Consider the following 22002-nt stretch of genomic DNA (forward strand, 5'->3'; position numbering starts at 1 on the left):
CTTAAGAGATCTTATAGCTCAGTCCTTTCATTTCTTAGCCGGGGAAGACCTAGAGAGTCCACTGCCCAAGCCAAAGCCACACAGTTTAATAGTGCACTCTTCACTCTGTCAGGCCGCCCTCAGGGACCTTCTGCGTCACCCAGCTGTCACTGGGACTCTACCAGGTAAGGATCCTTGTGGACTGGAAACTGGTGGTGGAGCCGGGGTGGGGGCGGGTTCTGGCACCCTCTGCTGGTGCAAAGGGGTCAGTGCAACTCTAGGAATGGCTTAGGGAGTAGGGAACAGGTCCTCTGGATGGGCTGGTGGGCTTTCGGTTCTGTCAAGAACTTGAGCAAACTGATGTGTTTGTGTCCACCCTGCTCCCCCTACCTCCAAAAAACCCGTGCAATTCAGGATGAGTGTGGAACCTGTTTCTTCTGAAATCTATAATGCAGAGTCCAGAAATAAAGATGATGGAAAGGTACACTTAAAATGGAAAAGTGAGTATAAAGTCATGGGTTTTATTAGACAAAATGAAATTTAAAGTATATTTCTAATGTGGTTGATATTTCTAAGTACACAACCTGTGTTGCACATTTAGAACCATAGCAATGTCCTTCTGAATTTTTTTCTTTTATTGTATTTCATTTTAAAAGCAGGGCCCTTCTGACTACAGACTTCAGAAGGGAAATGCTTTTTTTTTTAAATTTCTAGACTTTATAGGAAATATTTCTAATATATAAATGTATATTGTATAAGAAATGTAACAAAACAGTACACAATACAATAAGTCCTCACTTTATACTGTTAATAGGAAATGACAATGACTTTAAGCAAACTACGACTTTAAGCAAAATGATGTATAACAAAACCAATTTTACCATGGGCTAATTGATATAAGTAAGAGTTAAGTTCCTATAGCATATTTCTGGTCACAAATACATCACCATACTTCTAAATAAAGACCAAAACACTTCTAATATTAAACATTGAAATAAATGTGAGCTATGTACACATTTAAGAGAGATTAATAAAAACAAGTAAGATAAGTAATTACCTGTTTATTCTAGTTCAGGGTCACAGGTGGCTGGAACCTATCCTGGCAACTCAGGGTACAAGGAGGGAACCAGCCCTAGACAGACACCATTCCATTGCAGAGTGTACTCACACACTCCCACTCACACACACTGGGGCAACTTCGACACACTAGTTCACCTAACGTGCACATCTTTGGGATGTGGGAGGAAACCGGACTACCTGGAAAAAACCCATGCAGATATGGGGAGAATACGCAAGTGCCACACAGACAGTGGCCCCAGCTGGGAATTGATTGTTTTTTTTTTTTTTTTTCTTATCAGAGTTACAACGAAACAATGTTGAATAAAATGACATTATTTGAGGAACTGCTACATAGATATTTACTATATAACATTATAAAAGTGGAGAGTATGCAGTGTCACTCTCATATCCTGTGGGCATTATTCTTTGTATGAGTTTTCTCTTATAGGCTTAAAGGATATAATGTCTATTTTTAATGCTAGTCGTAAGTGACATTAGCAGAAGTGTTCTACAGCATTTGAAATGAAAACATGCATATATGTATGCACTCTAAAAATATGAGCTCAGTGTAGTCTGGAAAGACTAGACAAACTCAAATAGAATACTTTCTATTATTACACACTGAGAACTATAGATGTCATTTTTCCTGTTAAAACTTCACAGGAAGAGGGTCTATCTGTAAGTTTTTTGCTGCCTTTCACCCTGGAAGTCAGCAACAAGGGCTGTTGTTTGGGATAACTAACTGAAATTCCCTTCTCTCTCTCTGTCATCGATTCTCCCCTCACCTCCCATTCAAGCCACACAGGGCAAGCTAAGGATGACGCAACTGTAAAAAGGCAATTACTGTTACAGTATGAGTTATAATAGTATTATGTATTTCTTTTAGATGAAAGCCTGTGTTTCCAATGTTTACAGTGATGTTTTAAATGCTGCTTTCTCTTGTGCACAGTGGAGGTGAAAGAAATGGCAAAGAAAGCAGCTACTGGACAGCTCACAGTACCTCCTTGGCATCCTCAGAGTAGTCTGACTTTAGAGAGCGAGGCTGAAAATGAGCCCGACGCCCTACTGCAGCCCCCCATTAGGAGCCCGGAAAACACGGATTGGCAGCAAGTTATTGAGTATCATAGGGAAAATGATGAGCCCAGAGGAAATGGCAAGTTTGACAAGACGGGCAACAATGACTGTGACAGTGACCAGCATGGCAGACAGCCCAGGCCTGGAAGCTTCACCAGTAAGTTCACTTGCGGGAATCAGGATAGGTGAACTCAATCAAGTATCAGTCAGGCGAGGTGGCTCAGCCTGTAATTCCAGCACTTTGGGAGGTAAGGTGAGCAGATCACCTGAGCCCAGGAATTCGGGACCAGCCTGGTCAACATGATGAAACCTGGTCTCTAAAAAAAAAAAAAAAATATATACAAGACATTAGCTGGGCGTGGTGGCACACGCCTCTAGTTCCAGGTACCCAGGAGGCTGAGGTGGGAGGATCACTTGGACCTGAGAGGTGGAGGTTGCAGTGAGCCGTGATCATGAAACTGCACTCCAGCTTGGGTGACAGTGAGACCCTGTCTCAAAATAAAAATAAAAGTTAAAAAAAAGTTATCAGCTCTCAAAAAAGTAAACCTTCCAGCATATTTTTTTTGGTTTGGTCCTCTCTCCTTTCCTACTTTTCTGGAAACCTTGAATTCCAGGGGAAGGCAGTATAGCTCTATATCTCATTGCATTTCCCACAGGCAAACAGATCCAGACACTGATCAGTTTTTATATTACTGAAACAGGCCCCTTTGTCCAAAGGAAGTAAAATAATCACATACTGACCCTGGTTTTGGCGAGGAATCGGGCCTTCTTTACCTGGGGATAGAGGTAGGCCACCACTGCCTACTGCCCATGTCTCTGCATTGTATTCTAAGCTGAAAATAAATTCTCCCAGAATTTATTTAGAATGTATTCTAAGCTGGCATTAAATTTTTCCGGAGAGTCTATGCTGGAGGAACCTAGAGACACATGACATTTATTGTCATCGGTTTATAGATTTACAGGTTAAAAAAAATGAAGGCCATATATTTTCAGTTGATAATTTGCTTATAATCAGGGCATGGGATATTGTTTCACAGTTGTTTATAAGTTAAAGAAAGATACATCTAAACTTGTCATTTGTCTTAGGCAGAAAATCTATTGGCTTGGATATTATTTTTATTTAGAATCTGTTTCTTGTCAAGCATCACTCTCGAATGGGTGGGCAGATGATCCAGGGCTGCATTTTGGGGTCAGGCTAAACTAACAGTCTCTACTCTCTGGACTGAACCTAATGTATGGGACATGGCCACTCTTGGCAGAATATGTATACATCTCTTCTCTCATGCCACCTTTATCCTCTTCCATGTTGTCTGAATATCACTGAATGACTTTGGCCCTGACTATGTTACAATCATTAGGTATCAGGCACCCATCTCCCAGACAAAAGGAGCAACCAGAGCATAGTGAAGCCTTTCAAGCAAGTTCTGACACATCGGTGGCTATAGAGAAATCTTACAGTGTAAGTAATAGTGCCTGGAGAGCCAAGTTGAACCTAAGGATCTAATAAGATAGAACTGAGTTGTTGTTATGTGTTATGACACCAAAATAATAGCTATAGTAGTTCTTTTTGGCTGGAGCATGTGCCTTCATGTCACTGACATGAATAAAATAATCTTTCCTCCTGTCTGAAACTTTTTAAAAAGTCAGTTCAACTCAATGAATTGTGTATCCTGGAGATTGGGAGCGTACAGAAAAGTGTCAGTTTCAGCTTTGGCACGTGAGTTTCTGGCATAGTTGGGTAAACAAAACTAGGGCAAAGCTCCTTCCCAGCAGGGGACTGAGGTCAGTTAGGAGTAGGAAAAGCAAGGGCAGGGTTGCTATGAGAGTACCTTCACCTGGAATATCCTCTAAGGGCCAAACTCAGCACCCAGCTCAATGGAAGTGATGTGTTTGTGCCTGACAACTGCACCTCAGCAGGATCTATTTGCATTTCCACTGCAGTTACAGCCTTGCTTCAGGGCTTTAACACACTCTAGGCCATAGCGCAGCCAGACTAAGAAACCAAAATTTTTTTATTGTCATTGACATGGGATTGCAATCATTTAAAGAATATAGACAGCAATTGAGAATGATACAATATATGAATACAATAGTGATAAAATGTAAGGTCTTTTGACCTATTGTATTTAATCATGGCATACGAACCATTCATAAGATCAACTTATTCTTTCTCTGACTTGAGGGCTGGAAGAACAGTCATATTAACCATACTGGCTGAGCTGGAGAAGCAGGCCTAGGCAGAAAAGTGGGGAATGTCTGCCGGAGGCCAGGACTCAAATTCAGTTTGATGAGAGGTAAAGAGGAGCAGCTGTTAAGTGCACAGGAAGGGAAGTGTGTGGCAAAAAGCAGTGTCCGAGGAAATTAGTCACAAAATCTCTGCCAAGAGATCACTGAAGTTTGGGTGTAGTGGCTCACACCTATAATTCCAGCACATTGGGAGGCTGAAGCTGGAGGATCACTTAAAGCCGGGAGTTCAAGACCAGGCTGGGCACCATAGTATGACCCTGCCTACAAAAAAATGTAAAAATCAGCTGAGTGCAGTGGCTCACTCCTGTAATCCCAGCCCTTTGGGAGGCCAAGGTGGGCAGATCACTTGAGTCCAGGAGTTTGAGACCAGTCTTGGCAACATGGCAAGACCCCATCTCTACAAAAGATACAAAAGTTAGCTGGATATGGTGCATGCCTGTAGTCCCAGCTACTTGGGAGGCTGAAGTGGGAGGATCACCTGAGTCTGGGGAGGTTGAGGCTGCAGTGAGCCATGATCACGCCACTGCACTCCAGCCTGGGAGACAGAGTGAGACCCTGTCTAAAAATAAATAAATAAAAATTAGCCAGGCATGATAGTGTGCACCTGTACTCTCAGCTACTCGGGAGGCTGAGGCAGGAGGATCACTTGAGCCCAGGAGTTCAAGGCTGCAGTGAGCTGTCATTGCGCCACTGTACTCTAGCCTGGGTGGACCAAATGAGACCCTGTCTCAAAAAAAAAAAGACTGAAGTAAGCCATTTGGCCACATGGTAATCAGGTCCTGAATATTGCAAAATAAGCAGGAAAAAAGGGGTGGAGCAGAGATGCTAAAGAAATAAATTTGCAGGCCGGTCGTGGTGGCTCACACCTATAATCCCAGCACTTTGAGAGGCCAAGGTGGGAGGATCACTTGAGGTCAGGAGTTTGAGACCAGCCATGCCAACATGGTGAAACCCCATCTCTACTAAAAATACAAAAAGTAGACAGGCGTGGTGGCGCACACCTGTGATCCCAGCTACTCGGGAAGCTGAGGCAGGAGAATCACTGGAACCCCAGAGGCAGAGCCTACAGTGAGCCGAGATCATGCCACTGCACTCCAGCCTGGGTGACAAAGGAAGACTCTGTCTCAAAAAAAAAAAAAAGAAAGAAAGAAAGAAAGAAATTTGCAGGCCGGGCATGGTGGCTCATGTCTGTAATCCCAGCACTTTGGGAGGCAGAGGCAGGCAGATCACGAAGTCAGGAGTTCAAGACCAGTTTGGCCAACATAGTGAAACCCGTCTCTGCTAAAAATACAAAAATTAGCTGGGCATGGTGGCACATGGCTATAGTCCCAGCTACTCAGGAGGCTGAGGCAGGAGAATCACTTGAACCTGGGAGGTGGATGTTGCAGTGAGCCAAGATCGCACCTCTGCACTCCAGTCTGAGTGACAGAGAGAGACTCCATCTCAGAAAAATAAATAAGTAAATATAAATTTGCTGTTTTTTACTATTTTATTTTTATTATTGAGAGTACATTGCTGTTTTTAAAATGCTTCTTCATTTGCCTTTAACCTGTAATACTCAAGGGACTCACAGGTTCTGAGTAGCCGCAGCCTCCTCATCTGTAAGATGATGCCAACACATGGGCTATGTCTCTGCCTATGAGGGATCAGGGTGTTTAAATTCAGTCCTCAACTTGAGTTGACTAGGGCCTTTCTCCTTATTTAGAATATTAGAATAGGACGGTCACCTCATCTCCACCCACTCTGCAGGTGATGCTGCTGAGGCTCAGGATTAGCATTCCTTCATGCTATTCCAGGCAGTTAACAGCTGCTTTTCCCCACCAGGAAGGGAAGGCAGAGGCACATGCACAAAGAGGTAGGGAGAGTCAGCTCAGAGTGTCACACTGACTGCTGGGTAGTGTTAGATAACCCCCTTGTTAACACTGCATCCAACTATAAAGGGATTTGGTTACAATGAACAGCAACTTAAAAGTGATTTCCTACATTATTAATAGCATCAGTCCATGCAATCAACTTGTTCACCAGAGTCTTCTGAGGACATAACAGATGAATTTTTAACTCCAGACGATGAATATTTTTACTCCTCGACTGCTCAAGAAAACTTAGCTCTAGAGGTAAAAAACGCAGTTCAGGGTAAAGTACCTTTTCACCTTTCTCCATTGCCTTATTTCTTTTATTGAGAAAAATAGCTTACATATCAAAGTATGTAATGTCTACCAGGGTTTTTTATACCTTTTTTGGTGTTAGGAGTATGATATGAACCCATGCATTCATAAGTGTTTTGAAAAACATCTGAAATTTTTTTTATTTTTGAGGATGGGAAGTCATGTGCAGTTTCTCCCAAAATTGTGGTTACTGCATTTATACAGCACTTTGTACTTTTTATTCAAAACTTTTTTTTTTTTTTTTAATTTTTGAGACAGAGTCTCGCTCTGTCACCCAGGCTGGAGTGCAGTGGTGTGATCCCGGCTCACTGCGTCCTCTGCCTCCTGGGTTCAAGCGACTCTCCTGCCTTAGCCTCCTGAGTAGCTGGGATTACAGGCATGCGCCATCACACCCGGCGAATTTTTGTATTTTTAGTAGAGATGGAGTTTCACCACGTTGGTCGGGCTGGTCTCAAACTCCTGAACTCGTGATCCGCCCACCTCGGCCTCGCAAAATGCTGGGATTACAGGCGTGAGCCACCATGCCTGGCTCAAAACATTTTTATTCATGCTACCTAATTCATACTTCCTAATGGGAAGGGACGAGGCTATCATTCCTCTCTCTGAGGAAGACTGGTGTTCTGCAGATGTACGGAATTAATTAACTCCAACCTGCCAAGTTTTAGTGATGGGAGAGCCAGTATTGAGGCAAGGATTCAGCAACAAATATGAGACTGTCCAATATACCAAGTTTTCTTGGGAGTCTGCCTAGCTTTTACAAGAACCTGCTGTACAGAGTATTTTCATTTGTAAAATGAATTTTGTTGAATTCTCTTATTTACTTATTTTCCACCCTACCTCCCTGCTAACTTGGCACCTTTTTGGGATCTTTTACCTATGTGAAAGGGAGGATTGTGTCAATCACAGTATTTGACTGATAAGAATTCTAGGATGCATCAAAGATGTAATTTCAGGCCAGGCGCGGTAGCTCACGCCTGTAATCCCAGCACTTGGGGAGGCCGAGGTGGGTGGATCGTGAGGTCAGAAGTTCAAGACCAGCCTGGCCAAGATGGTGAAACCCCGTCTCTACTAAAAATACAAAATTAACCGGGCGCAGTGGCAGGTGCCTGTATTCCCAGCTACTTGGGAGGCTGAGGCAGGAGAATCGCTTGAACCCGGGGGACAGAGGTTGCAGTGAGCTGAGATCGTGCCACTGCACTCCAGCCTGGGCACAGAGTGAGACTCCGTCTCAAAAAATATATATATAATTTTAGCTAGGTGTGGTGCCTCATGTCTATAATCACAACACTTTAGGAGGCTGAGGTGGGAGGATTGCTTGAGCTCAGGAGTTTGAGAACAGCTTGAGCAACATAGCAAGACTTTGTTTGAAAAAAAGGAAATGAAACATTACTAGTCCCCAAAAGACCCCTTGTGCTCCCATCCAGTCACTGCCTCTTCCAAAAGGAACCATTGTTCTGACTTCTTACCTCATAGAGTAGTTTTGCAGACCGGGCCAGCTTTTAAGCCTTCTTTAGCTCTTCTGATAAAGCTCCCAAGAACCAAAATATCTTTGTTGGAAGATTGTTTTGAATAGGGATAGTGATATAAGGAGGGGGAGTCACATAATTCCTCTTCACAATGGGAGGTGAGGGAGGACTTACTGAGGAGAGGACATATGGTACAAATAAGTACTTAATATCTAGGAAGCAAGTTTGTGCTTTTTCTATAAAGATGCAGGGATCTTATGAAGATTTTCAAGATTTAAGAACATCAAGCAATTATTGACCTTTTAATATGTCTGCCTCCAGTGAACCTCCTTTCTTTGCTTTTCTTTTGTTCTTTTTTAGACCTTGAGTCCCATAGAAGAGGACTTTGAAGGAATACAAGGTGCATTTGCCCAACCTCAAGTCTCCGGTAATAAGCCCTTAGGGAAGATTCCTTGAGAATCACTTCCCTTCACTTTCTTCTGTTGGATCACAGATGTTTAGAGCTGGGGGGATCCTGAGGGACAGCCTCGTCCAAACCTTTCATTATATGGTTGAGAAAACCAAGGTTCAATGATTTCTCCTCAATAGAACAAATCCCTTGCTCCTCACCAACCTCATGACATCCACGTGTTGTATTATTTATACCTCCCCTTATAGCATATGTTGTAGTCACTGCTTTTTCCCCCTTTGGTCTCTCAAGCTTTCAGGCTCCTTGGTGTGCCACATAGCAAGTGCGGTTATCTTTGCTAAGCTGACCTGGGGGATTTGCCCAAGCTACATAGCTGGTTATTAACATAACAAAATTAGAACTAGGTTTCCATGTATTTCTTCTCCCCAGAAGGCAGTGTCACCAGCATTTTCCTTTGCTTGCTTAGCATCTTAGCAAAGAGTTAGTAACAGTTAACAATGCAGATTCAACTTAACATCTACCACCTGGGGGGCCTTGGGTTCTATATAACTTAGCAGGGGCTTTCTATTAGATGAGAAGGTAGCCTTGGATCAGTAGCCAGGGATGTGGCACCAGACAGATAATAAGTTAACTGTTGGCTTTGTTACGTTTTTAAAATTGTGTACTCTTGTTCTTTTAAGTTATGTACTCATCTATTTTAAAACTAGAGTTATCCACCTACCAACCTGTGTAGCTATCCATGGTCATGTCTCAACCGTCTAAACCCAAACAGCGTGGTGTTATGAACTTACTCCCTTCCTCTACTGCATACTCCAGCTTCCAACTGTAGCCTTGTGTAGGCCCCTGCCAGAGTTGGGAGCATTTTAAGAAGCTGTAAGCTTTTAGATCAACTTGTAGTTAAAGTCTCAGCATAATATGTATTAAAAGTCTCCAGAGCCTTGGGCCACCCACCTCTTCCTGCAGAGCCTCTTTTTTGGACCTGCCTTGTATGTGGCCACTTAACTTGTATTGGGGGTGAGTTGAGTGGGATGGAAAAGTTTAGGGCAGACAGGTCAGATAACCAGAGCTAGTTTGATACAGACATCTGAAGTGTGTGAAAAAGTCTCTGATTTCTACTCCATTCACTTCTTTCTGCCCCTCTCTGCCCCCTTTTCCATCTAGTGCTCTGATGTATATCCCCTTCCACATCAGAGGACACAACAGGGGTACAGGATGCAGCATGCTAGGTTCCAAGCCCCATTCTGCCACTGACTTTTTCTGCATAACCTTCAGCAAGTCACTTCACCCCAGGGCCCTACTTTCCCCTGGTATAAAGTAAAGGAGAGGGTCGGACTCTAAAGTCTCTAAGCTCTAAATGTTGCTTCTTAGGAATTAGTTTATGCTTTCTGGATACTTTTCATTTTAAAAGGGTCAGAGGAAGAGGAACCCCCAATGTCTCTCCACTGGTGGGGTTTCAGAGCTCCTTGGTAGCTGTGAAAGGTGGCATTGTTCTGGTGGGCCTTCTTAGTGTCTACCAGACCACCTGGACCTAAGGAATGGGATGGGGGTTGGGGAGTCATGGGCATTTGGAAACAGGGCTGGATGCTTCATCTGCCCCCTTCTTTATTAACTAGGACAGTACAGTGGTGGGAAGGAAAATGGATACTGGCCCTGCCTGCCTGGAGGTCTGCAAAGCAAAGGATGCTCTGTCTGCCCCCTTCTCTATAAACTAGGACAGTACTGTGGTGGGAAGGAAAATGGATACTGGCCCCGCCTGCCTGGAGCAAAGCATCTTACTGAGAATTGGGGAGGAGTAACTTCAGATAACTTGATGCCAAGAAGAACAGAAGACAGTTGAATTAGCTCCTCAGTACTCAAGACCCCACCCCCACCCCTACTCTTTAGGTAGTGTTTGATGGCCAAGTGGCATAGTTAGAGTTCGGGGCTGTTTAGTTAACAAACAGTTCTTGTTTTCAACGCCCCCTGGCGTCTGTTGACAGGAACCGGGTCAGTTTGCCTTCTTAAAAAGACAAAACAACATTTGTCTCTAGAAATAACTGTGGTTATAACTGAAAGGCCAGTAAATAGCTTGATTGTATTCTGAGTGTCAGAATATAGTTCTGTGCTCTGAGCAAGGAAAATAAACTTTCAGAGCAAAAACCTCTTCTACAGCACTCAATCCAAACCCAATTAGGGCAGCACTTTGTTTATCCAGATTATTTCTAATTCTGGACCAGACCAAGGGACATTCTAGGGAATGATGATAATAATTTGGGTTGACAAAGATTCAGTAAAAATCTTTGTCTGTAAAAGATTCAGTAAAACTCTTTGTTTTTTTCAGTAAAAAAAAAAAAAAATATATATATATATATATATAAATTTTTTTTTTTGCTTTATTCTTTCAGGTGAGGAAAAGTTCCAAATGAGAAAAATTCTTGGAAAGAATGCTGAGATTTTGCCCAGGTCTCAATTTCAACCTATACGAAGGTATGGGCTGTTATTATCTTATGCAGTTTCAAACTCATAGACGCAATGTTAAATGGTGATAATGCTCCGTGTTTATATATTGCTTGCCTTCAAATATATTAGCTACTATCTTATAAAAGTTAGATTTGGGCAGCTTAGCTGTGTTAGGGCTTGTGCAGTAGAATTTGAGGGGTTGAGTCATCACCTTTACTTAGATCTGACTCTGACTTTCTGTTCATGTGACCTTGTCAAGGTTCTCAACCCCTCTATTCTATTTTCCCATCTGTGAAGCAGGGATAAGAATCCTTACTGAGAATGTTGACAATAGGAACTTAAAGTAATAATATAACTCCTGGGCATTTATCCCAGAGAGATGGAAATTTATATTTACACAGAAATACACACAGGAACGTTTACAACAAATTTATCCATAATACCTCCAAACTGGAAACCCAGATATCCTTCACCAAGTAAATGATTAAACAGACTTTCGTACATCCATACCATTGAGTGCTACTCAGCAGTAAAAAGGAATAAACTATTGATACATGCAACAACTTGGCTAAATTTCCAGAGAATTATGCTGAGTAGGAAAAGCAATCCCAAAAAGTTATTTACTGTGTGATTCCATTAATATAACATTCTTGAAATGACAAAATTATAAAAATAAAGAACAGATGAATGGTTGCCAGGGGTTAAGGAAGGGGTGGGGAAAGGAGGGAAGCAGGCATAGCTGTAAACCAGAAATATCTTTGTGGTAGTAGAAATGTTCTCTATCTTGACTGTATCAATGTCAATATCCTGGTTGTGATACTGTCCTATAGATTTGCAAGATGTTACCATTGGGATAAAGTGGGTGAAGTGTATTTTTTTTTTTCTTGAGATAGAATTTCACTCTTGTTGCATGATCTCAGCTCACTGCAGTGGCGTGATCTCAGCTCACTGCAACCTCCACCTCCCAGGTTCAAGCGATTCTCCTGCCCCAGCCTCCCAAGTAGTGGGATTATAGGTGTGTGCCACCACACCTGGCTAATTTTGTATTTTTAGTAGAGATGGGGTTTCACCATGTTGGCCAGGCTGATCTCGAACTCTTGACCTCAGGTGATCCACCTGCCTCGGCCTCCCAAAGTGCTGGGATTACAGGCGTGAGCCACCGCATTCAGCCGGTAAAGTGTATTTCTTACAATTGCATGTGAACCTATAATTATCTCAAAATAAAAGTTTAAAAAATTCATAATTGTTATAATGTATCTGGCACAATAACATTCAATTTATTTTATTCTCTCTGGGCCTCAATTTCCTTAATTATAATTATTATAGCTAGTATTTCCTAAATATCTAGCATATGCCAGGCACTCTGTTTCATTGCCTGATTTAATCCACATAAGAACCCTGTGAGGCACATACTATTGCCTCCATTTGCCAGTAAGGAAAGCAAAGTTCAGAGAGTTTAATTATTTTTTTCTAAGGTCACTCAGCTAGTCAGTCAGGATAGAGTAGATTATGCTATATATAGTAAACAACTCCCAAATTTTAGTGGTTTAAAACAACAAGTTTCTTCTTTGCCCCTGCTTCGTGTCCATGGCTCATGGGTTGGCCAGGAATGTTCTGTGCTATATTGCCTTCTATCAGACTTAGGCTGAGGGAGGCCCCATTTTTGTGCTTCCTTGATTGCTAAGGCAGGAAAAATGGAATACGGTGAGTTGTGCACTGGCTGTTAAAGTTTCTGCCCAGAAGTGACTCATCACTTTCACTCATACTTTATTGGTTAAAACAAGTCCTGTGGTCATTTATGTAAATCAAGAGGGCCAAAAAGTGCTGTTGTATTATTTAGAAGGAGAAACAAACATTTTTGGTAACAGAATTAATAAAGTCACAACTCAACCCCAAATCCATGATCTTTCTTTTATATCATTGGTCTCACAGGATTTTTACAAGGATTAAAAATGTGAAGGCCAGGCACGGTGGCTCACACCTGTAATCCCAGCACTTTGGGAGGCTGAGGCAGGCAGATCACCTGAGGTCAGGAGTTTGAGATCAGCCTGACCAACATGGAGAAACCCTGTCTCTACTAAAAATACAAAAAATTAGCCGGGCGTGGCACATGCCTGTAATGCCAGCTACTTGGGAGGCTGAGGCAGGAGAATCACTTGAACCCAGGAGGCGAAGGTTGCAGTGAGCTGAGATCGCGCCATTGCACTCCAGCCTGGGCAACAAGAGCGAGACTCCGTCTCAAAAAAAAAAAAAAAAAAAAAGTGAAAACATGGAAGGATTTAGCGTGGGATCTGCCTTATAGTTAATGTTCAGTGAGTACTGAAATTGAATCTTAAATATTGGTTAAAGTAGAAATGGGTCAAGTTTGTCTTCACTATTCTGGACATTTTTTGGTACAAGCCTCTCTGGCCTCTCCTGGTACACTATGCCAGGAAGCTTCTTACAGGTGCTGAGGCCTCATGGCTGTGCCCCTTTGCTCCAATATCTTACCTCCCAGCAAAGTTCCTGCGCTCTGTTGATTTTCTCATGAATTTGCTCACGGTCGTATAGAGTCTTTAACTGATTTCAGAGCTGATCCTTACAGAGTATTTATTCAATCTCTGGAGAGAAAATTGAGGCCCAGACATGTCAGAGAACTCACAGCTAGTAGTACAGCCAGAACCAGAACTCACATTTTTTTTTTTCTTTTTTTTTGGAGACGGAGTCTCACTCTTGCTGCCCAGGCTGGAGTACAATGGCGCGATCTCAGCTCACTGCAACCTCCGCCTCCCGGGTTCAAGCGATTCCTGTCTCAGCCTCCTGAGTAGCTGGAACTACAGGCGCGTGCTACCAAGCCCAGCTAATTTTTGTATTTTTAGTAGAGACAGGTTTTCACCATGTTGGCCAGGATGGTCTCGATCTGTTGACCTCGTGATCCACCCGCTTTGGCCTCCCAAAGTGCTGGGATTACAGACGTGAGCCAACGTGCCCAGCACAGAACTCACACTTTCTACTACTGAGCTTAGTCCCCTTTCCTCTGCGTCTCACACTGGGCTGATCAACTGGTTCCTTGTACCAAGTAGTTTAGTGTACTTTGTTCACAGAGGGGATTTATGTAATTTTCTTACTTTCTTTCTCACAGTACTGAAGATGAACAAGAAGAGACATTGAAGGAGTCACCAAAGGAACTGAAAGAGAAAGACATGTATGATCACCAAAGAGAATGCCTAGGGATGCTTATGTAAAGTCTTGGTTTTAAGGGAATAGTATATTCTTGTTTGTAAGGATCTTTCCATTTTTACGTGTAGACTTAATGTGAGTATGCTGCTTCTTTCACCAAAAAGTTGTTATCAAATTGGTGATGTGATTTATAACTAATAGCAGCTTACACTCAAGGAAATGTAGTGATGATAATAATAATAATAATAATAATTTTACACTTAAGGTAGATTAAATCTGTTTTCCACATAAATATCCTGGAAATATGGAATATTTCATCTATGGAAATAGTTTATTTTTAGCTGCTGATATGTTTAAAGTTACAGTATCTAGCAAAGAAAGTCTCTATGGTGTCAGGTGTGGTGGCTCACGCCTGTAATCCCAGCACTTTGGGAGGCTGAGGTGGGCGGATCACCTGAGATCAGGAGTTCGTGACCAGCCTGGCCAACATGGTAAAATCCCATCTCTACTAAAAATACTAAAATTAGCCAGGCATGGTGGCACGCGCTTGTAGTCCCAGCTACCCAGGAGGCTGAGGCAGGAGAATCACTTGAACCCAGGAGGCGGAGGTTGCAGTGAGCCGAGATCGTGCCATTGCACTCTGTCTGACAAGAGCAAAACTCCATCACCCCCCAAAAAAAAGTCTCCATGGTAATAAAGTTACAATCTCTTTTAAATATGTTCTCTAATATTCTCTTTAAGATATATAAGATGTTCTAAGATATTCTCTAATTCTGGCCTATTGCCACATAAAAATTTTGTTAAGATTATACTTAAAAAGTACCTCTCAGGAATATATTGTTTGATTTTTCTAGCCATCTTCTCATCGTTACTGTGTGCTCTTAATTCTTTAGATCATTGACAGATATTCAAGACCTGTCTAGTATCTCCTATGAACCAGACAGCTCTTTTAAGGAAGCTTCATGCAAAACACCCAAAATAAACCATGCACCTACCAGTGTCAGCACTCCACTCAGCCCAGGTAATCACAGGGAAGAGAAGTGTTTGGGGAGAAGGACTTACAGCCCCAGCCCATTGTCTCTGGGAAGCCAAGCTGTGGTATCAGAGCTGGTGGCTGTGTTGTCATAGTGCAAAGGTTTTTCCTTAGGGCCAAAGCTGGGTAATCCCATCATAGCCCAGGGGGCGGGGGGATGGTGGTGGTGATTATTGGGCAGCCCTTAGGAGGTTTTGATTAGAACTACAGTGGTAAAGCCATGCAAATGCTACGTCTCCTCTAAGCACTACTGAATTTAGTACAAAAACATTGAGCTTTGTAGAGTTTGCAACTTAAAACAGTACCTTGTGCTTAAACTTTATATAGTTCTTAAGTCCTGCAACCATATGCAACCAGCATCAAATATCCTCTCTTTAGTGCCTTACTTCCAATACATTTGTGGTTTAAAAAATCACCGTTTATTTTATTTTGGTAAAGTTTAGAGGCCAAGTTTAGAGACTATTATTTTTTATACCATGAGGAACTGTGTCTCAGATCAATGATTGTTTCAGTAATTTTTTTTTTTTTTTTTTTTTAAAGACAGAGTCTCACTCTGTCGCCCAGGCCAGAGTGCAGTGGCGCAATCTCGGCTCACTGCAAGCTCCGCCTCCCGGGTTCATGCCATTCTCCTGCCTCAGCCTCCCGAGTAGCTGGGACTACAGGCAACTGCCACCACGCCCAGCTAATGTTTTGTATTTTTAGTAGAGACAGGGTTTCACCGTGTTAGCCAGGATGGTCTCCATCTCCTGACCTCGTGATCCGCCCACCTCGGCCTCCCAAAGTTCTGGGATTACAGGCGTGAGCCACCATACCCAGCTTTATTTCAGTTATTAACAATTTGGAAAATCCTTAGTATAGGTATAGGTTTGTGGGTTTGGATGTTTTCTTTTGTTTGTTTGTTTGTTTTTTTAATAATGTAAAAGATTCATTTCTGCACATCATATTGGGGCAGAAAAAACAGAAACAAAGGGAAAAAGGAAAAAAATAGAAATAATATAAAGGATTCAGACAGTAACCTCCCACTTTTCTCCAACAGGGTCCGTTTCTTCAGCTGCCAGTCAGTATAAAGACTGCCTTGAAAGTATCACATTTCAGGTTAAGACAGAGTTTGCCTCTTGCTGGAACAGTCAAGAATTTATTCAAACTTTGTCTGATGACTTTATAAGTGTCCGAGAGAGAGCAAAGAAACTGGATTCTTTCCTTACTTCCTCTGAAACTCCCCCTTCAAGACTGACTGGTCTCGTAAGTATATCAATTCCACGTTACAAACTCATGGAGTCAGCCCAAAGGGCCCAGTGACCCAAACTGCCAAGATTTCTCCAAATTCATTAAGAAAGCAAGAAATAAGCTGGGTCCTCTCCTGGCTTCCCTGGGACTCCTCTCTTGAGTCTATATTATGGGAGGCTTAAGTTTTGCTTCCTCCTTAAAGCCTCCCCTGGTTACTTCCCTGAGAATTTTGATCGATCTCTACTGTTCTCTGAACTCCTGAACTAATAACCTGCAGGAAAAACACTTAATCGTATACTGCCTTCTCCTCCTCCTCCTCTTCTACTTCTTCCTCCTTTTTTTTTCTTTTCCTCTCCCTTTCTCATATGTGTACCCTCTTCAGGAAAACTACAAGTTTTGGCCAGGCACAGTGGCTCAAGCCTTGGGAGACCAAGGTGGGCAGATCACTTGATTTCAGGAGTTTGAGACCAGCCTGGGCAGCATGACGAAACCCCATCTCTACAAAAGATACAGAAAATTAGCCGGGACATGGTGCCATGTGCCTGTAGTTTCAGCTACATGGGAGGCTGAGGTGGGAGGATTACCTGAGCCCAGGAGGTCGAGGTTGCAGTGAACTGTGATTGTACCACTACACTCCAGCCTGGGCAACAGAGTGAGACCCTGTCTCCAAAAAAAAAAGAAAAGTACAAGTTCCTTTATGAAAAATTGATTGTCAACTTTTTTGGCATTTGGCTCAAAAAAGGTCTCACTTTGAAGTAGGGAGATGACAAGGAATTTTATGTGTTCATTTAACCATTGATTGGGCAGATTCCAAGTGCCAAGCACCATGTCAAGCCCTTTTTGAGGCATCCAAGTGTGAATAAGAAAGACATAATCCCTGCCTCAAAGGAGCTCACTGTCTAGTGAGAAAGACAGGCCTGATGTAACACAGCAGTAAGTACTGAGTGCTGAAGAGGCAATCAGGGATAAGGCTTCCCAGGCCGGATGCAGTGGCTCACGCCTGTAATCCCACCACTTTGGGAGGCTGAAGTGGGTAGATCATTTGAGGTCAGGAGTTTGAGACCAGCCTGGCCAACATGATGAAACCCCGTCTCTACTAAAAATACAGAAAAAAATTTGGCTGGGCGTGGTGGTACACACCTGTAATCCCAGCTACTTGGGAGGCTGAGGCAGGAGAGTTGCATGAACCCGGGAGGTGAAGGTTGCAGTGAGCTGAGATTGTGCCACTGCACTCCAGCCTGGGCAACAGAGTAAGACTCTATCTCAAAAAAAAAAAGGAGGCTTCCCAGAGGAGGTGACATGTGAGTGAGTTTGACTTAATCAACAAAACAACTGGAAATGACTGAGCTGCATATGCCTTTTTAGCTCAACACACATGATAGTTACCATGTTTATCTCTTCCTTATAGAAAAGATTGTCTTCATTTATTGGGGCTGGATCCCCCAGCCTTGTTAAGGCATGTGACTCATCACCACCCCATGCCACCCAGAGAAGGAGCCTGCCTAAAGGTACCCTGTGTTTAATATCAAAATAGAAGTTTATAATCAAGGAGTTAAATTGATGCTTATCAATCTTTGATGCCACATTAGGTTCAGACAGAAATGCTGTTTTCCCCATGATTATAAAAGTAAAACACACTCATTGTAGGAAACTTGGAGAATAAATAAAAGCTTAAAAAAGAAGGTGACTACACTTTTTTAACCTCATGTACTTTTTTTTGCATATCTTTTAAATATTTTTATAAATATATAATAATATGTTTTAGCATAGTGAGATCATATTGTGTATCAGTTCTGGACTGCTTTATTCCCTTGATATATTTTGAGGCTTTTCCCTTGTTATTAAAAATTGTTCATAAATATATGTAGTAGTTATAATCCATTCTACATGTTGCTTAACCATTTTCTTATGTTTAAGATTTATATCATTTTCCAATTTTTGCTCTTTGTACATAAATTTTTATCTGTACCTCTGATCCTTTCCTTAGGATAGATTCTTAGAAGACAGTTTCCAAATCACAAGGTCTGAGAATATTAGCAGTCTTGAGGCATATTACCTTTATTACTTTAATTTTAACGTCTTCTGTCTTTGGTATAACTCTTGGAATTTCCCTCAGGGGGATAGGGATTTTATGAATTATGTTGAGGTATTTTGGTCAATGTTATAATTGAGCACTTGGGGCAAGACCCAAAGTGTGGTTGCCTCTAAATCCCCTGGCCTGATAATATTTAGTTAAAGGCCTCCTACTTTGTGCTTTTGTTCATTTTTACTGGTCCAGAACCTCTGTATTCCTCCAGCAGTCCTGGTCCAGATTGAGCCACTTAGTAAGAATTTGTACCTTACCTCCTCCAAATATCCTTAGGAAGGGAGGGGCATAGATCAAGCAGTACCAGGGTAAGGGCTGAAGTAGGAAAGGAAAGGGATTGGGGTAAAAGTGGGGAGTAAAGGCCATTCACATGTTAGGAAGTCTCTACTGGAACTATTATGTAAGAGGCTTCCTTCCTCCTCAGTTTGTTTCATCATTGAGAGAAATCCTCAGTCAAGTCTAGGTGAGAGCCTAGAAAAATTCAATTCAGGTCCAGGAGGGTGTTAAGACATTTTCCCTTTTGTCTTTTTTAAAAACTAGTAGAAGTCTTCTCACAGCATCACATCGATGAGCTGCCACCACCATCTCAGGAGCTACTTGATGAAATTGGTAAGAGATGTTCAATACAGAATATACTTCTCGGCCCTGTTAGTTATGTCACTGACCACAATATGGTGTCTTTGTCTCAAGTATGAACACTAATATAAAAGGCTGTATGACAGCCTGGTTGAATATAGGAAGGGGGAGTTTTCCAAAATTTAAGAAGGGTCAGTTTTCCAATAAAATGAGCCACAGCCTGGCCAGGATGATTGGCTTGTATCCGTTGTCATTTTGTTACTTAAAGGACTTATGTTGATGAATCTAAGAGGAAATAACATTCAAGTGGTTTATTATGATGAATTTCTTTTATTAAAGGAGTTCTTGTCTCCTTTTCAGACCAAACCAGCCATTCCTTTGAGGCCTGAGGTCTAGCTTCCCAGGCCAAGACACCTGTGCTTTCAGTTTTGCCATTAGCTGTAGGTATTAAAGGTACTGAAATTGTGAATAAATCCCCTTCCTAAGAACAGGGAAGTCAGTGGCACAAAACCTAAAGAGACCAGAATTTTCAGGCAGAGCATTACCAACCAAATTTTATTTGCAGCTGATTGGCTGGCCCTGTCCAGCTGGTCTGATGCTGAAAGTAAATGTTACATTGTTACGGAAACTGGGGGCAGGTGGTCTGTTTTCCTAGGAAAGACCTGACTGCTCCTTTCTTGACAGCCTGGCCAACCAGCCCTTCACCCTCAGAAAATGCATCTCATCAGACTCTGGATAGTCCAGTTCTTGTTATGGGACCTATAGAGAATTTCCTGAGGGGCACCCCTTGGTTTTCAGGGTCTCTGACGTTTTGTATTTCATAAGGAGGAGGTAAATCAGAATTTTCAGGTCTGACTCAATGGACAGCTCTCTCCAGGGTCATTATCATAACCCTTAGCTCCTGTCCCTTGGCCTGATGAACTTGGGTGGAGCCAGTCAGTGCTGTCAGACCTTCCTTCGTTTCTTTCTTTTTCCATGGTCATAGGACCTTTCTTGCTTCACTTTACCCCTCCCCCAGTGCCACAGTGTTGTAGAGTCACAGGGTTGTTGGGTCAGGCTCTTAGAGCCCACACTCCCACCCCTGCTTTCCATATCTGGAATTCCCTAGGCAGTCCTTGCAAATTCCTCCTCTTTGGTTGCTCTTCTTAAAATAACAGAACTGCTGAGAGTGGAGGTCACCCCACACGTGTCCTGCTGAGGTAGATTCTTCGTATCATTTGTTCCTCGGTCATGGTTTAAGGCAGTATTATAGGCTCCTTTGCAGTTTGACCATAGCTGATACTTTTTCTCTGGATCCGGCTGTCTTCCCTCTATAGTTGCTGTGTAAACCTTCCATTCACCTCCTCCATTTCAGCAGCTGTGTTACCAGACTTTGTCCTGGGCTCTGGCCTTATGGTGCTGCTGCACCCCAGCACAGTCTGCAGAAGCCTTCCCTCATTTCACTTATGGGAATTATCTGGACCAGGTTTCTAGGTAATGTGTGCACTTTGAGATGGGTCAGTAGTTTTGCAGAAAGATAAAGGGCAGAGGGCATTTGAATAGTTTCTTCTGATAATGGGCTTGCCCACCCGATTACTATATATCATCACTCTGTTGTTTCCCCTAAAGAGACCTTTGGGGAGTTACTGGAACTCTCAACTGCTATTTTGGAGGGCTCACATCCAAAGCTCTAGGCTCCTGACAGGTGCCTAAAGTGGAAGGTTCTTTAGAACTAGAATACAGATGATCATTTAAGATCTGCACAGGACTACTTTTAACAAGGACAAAAATGGACTTTTTAAATTTCCAATTATATTGAATGATCTTATGGGGACCCTTGACACCCATGGCTGCCAGGTAGGGCTGCTTCCTGCACTGCAGGAAGGGAGAAGACCTGCACCAGCACAGAAGAGGACCATGCCAACGAGCTCAGGGTGGCTTGTCTATGCTGCCTCCCAGCTTGCTTTGCTTTACAGAGGACTTTGAGGATAAAGCAGCATACTGAGTTAGCAGATGCTTGTCTTAGTCTAGTGAGTATTCCTTGCCTTGCCTTTTTCCTTTCCTTTCCTTTTTCCTTTTTCCTTTCCTTTGACAGGGTTTCACTCTTGTTGCCTGGGCTAGAGTGCAATGGAGCGATCTCAGCTCACTGCAACCTTCACCTCCAGGGTTCAAGCAATTCTCCTGCCTCAGCCTCCCGAGTAGCTGGGATTACAGGCATGAGCCACCATGCCTGGCTAATTTTTTGTATTTTTAGTAGAGATGGGGTTCACCATGTTGGTCAGGCTGATCTCAAACTCCTGACCTCAGGTGATCCACCTGCCTCAGCCTCCCAAAGTGCTGGGATTACAGGTGCAAGCCACTGCTCCTGGCCAGGCTGAGTATTTCTTTAGGAACTGGAAATGATAGATATTCTTTGCCTTCCATCTTTTCTTTTTTTATTCCTTTTTTTTTTTGAGACAGAGTCTTACTCTGTCACCCAGGCTGGAGTGCAGTGGCATCATCTCAGCTCACTGCAACCTCCACCTTCTGGGTTCAAGCAATTCTCCTGCCTCAGCCTCCTGAGTAGCTGGGATTACAGGTGTGTGCCACCATGCCCCGCTAATTTTTTTTTTTTTTTAGTAGAGATGGGGTTTCACTATGTTGGCCAGGCTGGTCTCAAACTCCTGACCTCAAGTGATCCCTCTGCCTCGGCCTCCCAAAATGCTGGGATTACAGGCGTGAGCCACCATGCTCAGCCTGCCTTCTGTCTTTTCATAAACCAGGGAAAAAGTATGAAATATAGGTGAATAGAGATGGGGAAACATTTAGATTGTTTTGATGTTACTAACTTTTTGAGAGACTATAAAATAGAGATTAAGAGCATAAACCTTAGAGCTAGACTTCCTGGATTTTTACCAATTTTACCACTTACTGTCTGTGTGATTTTTAGGCAAGTTCCTTAACCTAAATTTCCTCATCTGCTAAATAGGAGTAACAATAACACAGTCTATTTCAGAGGGTTGTTGTGAAGATTAATTGTGAACATTCATCCTGAATTAATATATGCGAGTGCTTAGAAACAGAACCTGACACCTAGGGTTCTGCAAGTGTTATGTATGATCATC

The 22002-nt window shown here is 42.6% G+C and overlaps 1 protein-coding gene and 1 long non-coding RNA gene across 4 annotated transcripts in view; one reads left to right on the plus strand and one right to left on the minus strand.

Annotated features, from left to right (window-relative positions):
* The window catches only part of TEX14 (testis expressed 14, intercellular bridge forming factor), a 108969-nt gene that overhangs the window by 77437 nt on the left and 9530 nt on the right, over positions 1–22002 (plus strand). For both annotated transcript variants that reach the window (XM_054537034.2, XM_054537035.2), the window contains 12 exons: positions 39–164; positions 394–479; positions 1988–2269; positions 3471–3571; positions 6354–6473; positions 8351–8417; positions 10784–10865; positions 13960–14022; positions 14891–15018; positions 16067–16272; positions 17666–17765; positions 18884–18952. In XM_054537034.2, the coding sequence (XP_054393009.1) occupies positions 39–164; positions 394–479; positions 1988–2269; positions 3471–3571; positions 6354–6473; positions 8351–8417; positions 10784–10865; positions 13960–14022; positions 14891–15018; positions 16067–16272; positions 17666–17765; positions 18884–18952 (1430 nt within the window). The remainder of the gene's footprint in view (positions 1–38; positions 165–393; positions 480–1987; positions 2270–3470; positions 3572–6353; positions 6474–8350; positions 8418–10783; positions 10866–13959; positions 14023–14890; positions 15019–16066; positions 16273–17665; positions 17766–18883; positions 18953–22002) is intronic.
* LOC129051396 (uncharacterized) overlaps positions 1–22002 on the minus strand; it is a 75353-nt gene that overhangs the window by 31598 nt on the left and 21753 nt on the right. Inside the window, exon 3 of one of the 2 annotated variants that reach the window (XR_008515614.2) lies at positions 13138–14005. The exons of the other annotated variant lie outside the window; for it this stretch is intronic. This is a non-coding gene — a long non-coding RNA (uncharacterized LOC129051396). Of the gene's footprint in view, positions 1–13137; positions 14006–22002 lie in introns of those variants that run through there. 2 annotated transcript variants of the gene reach the window in all.

Source organism: Pongo abelii, chromosome 19, assembly GCF_028885655.2.
Source record: "Pongo abelii isolate AG06213 chromosome 19, NHGRI_mPonAbe1-v2.0_pri, whole genome shotgun sequence".
Lineage (NCBI taxonomy): Eukaryota > Metazoa > Chordata > Mammalia > Primates > Hominidae > Pongo > Pongo abelii.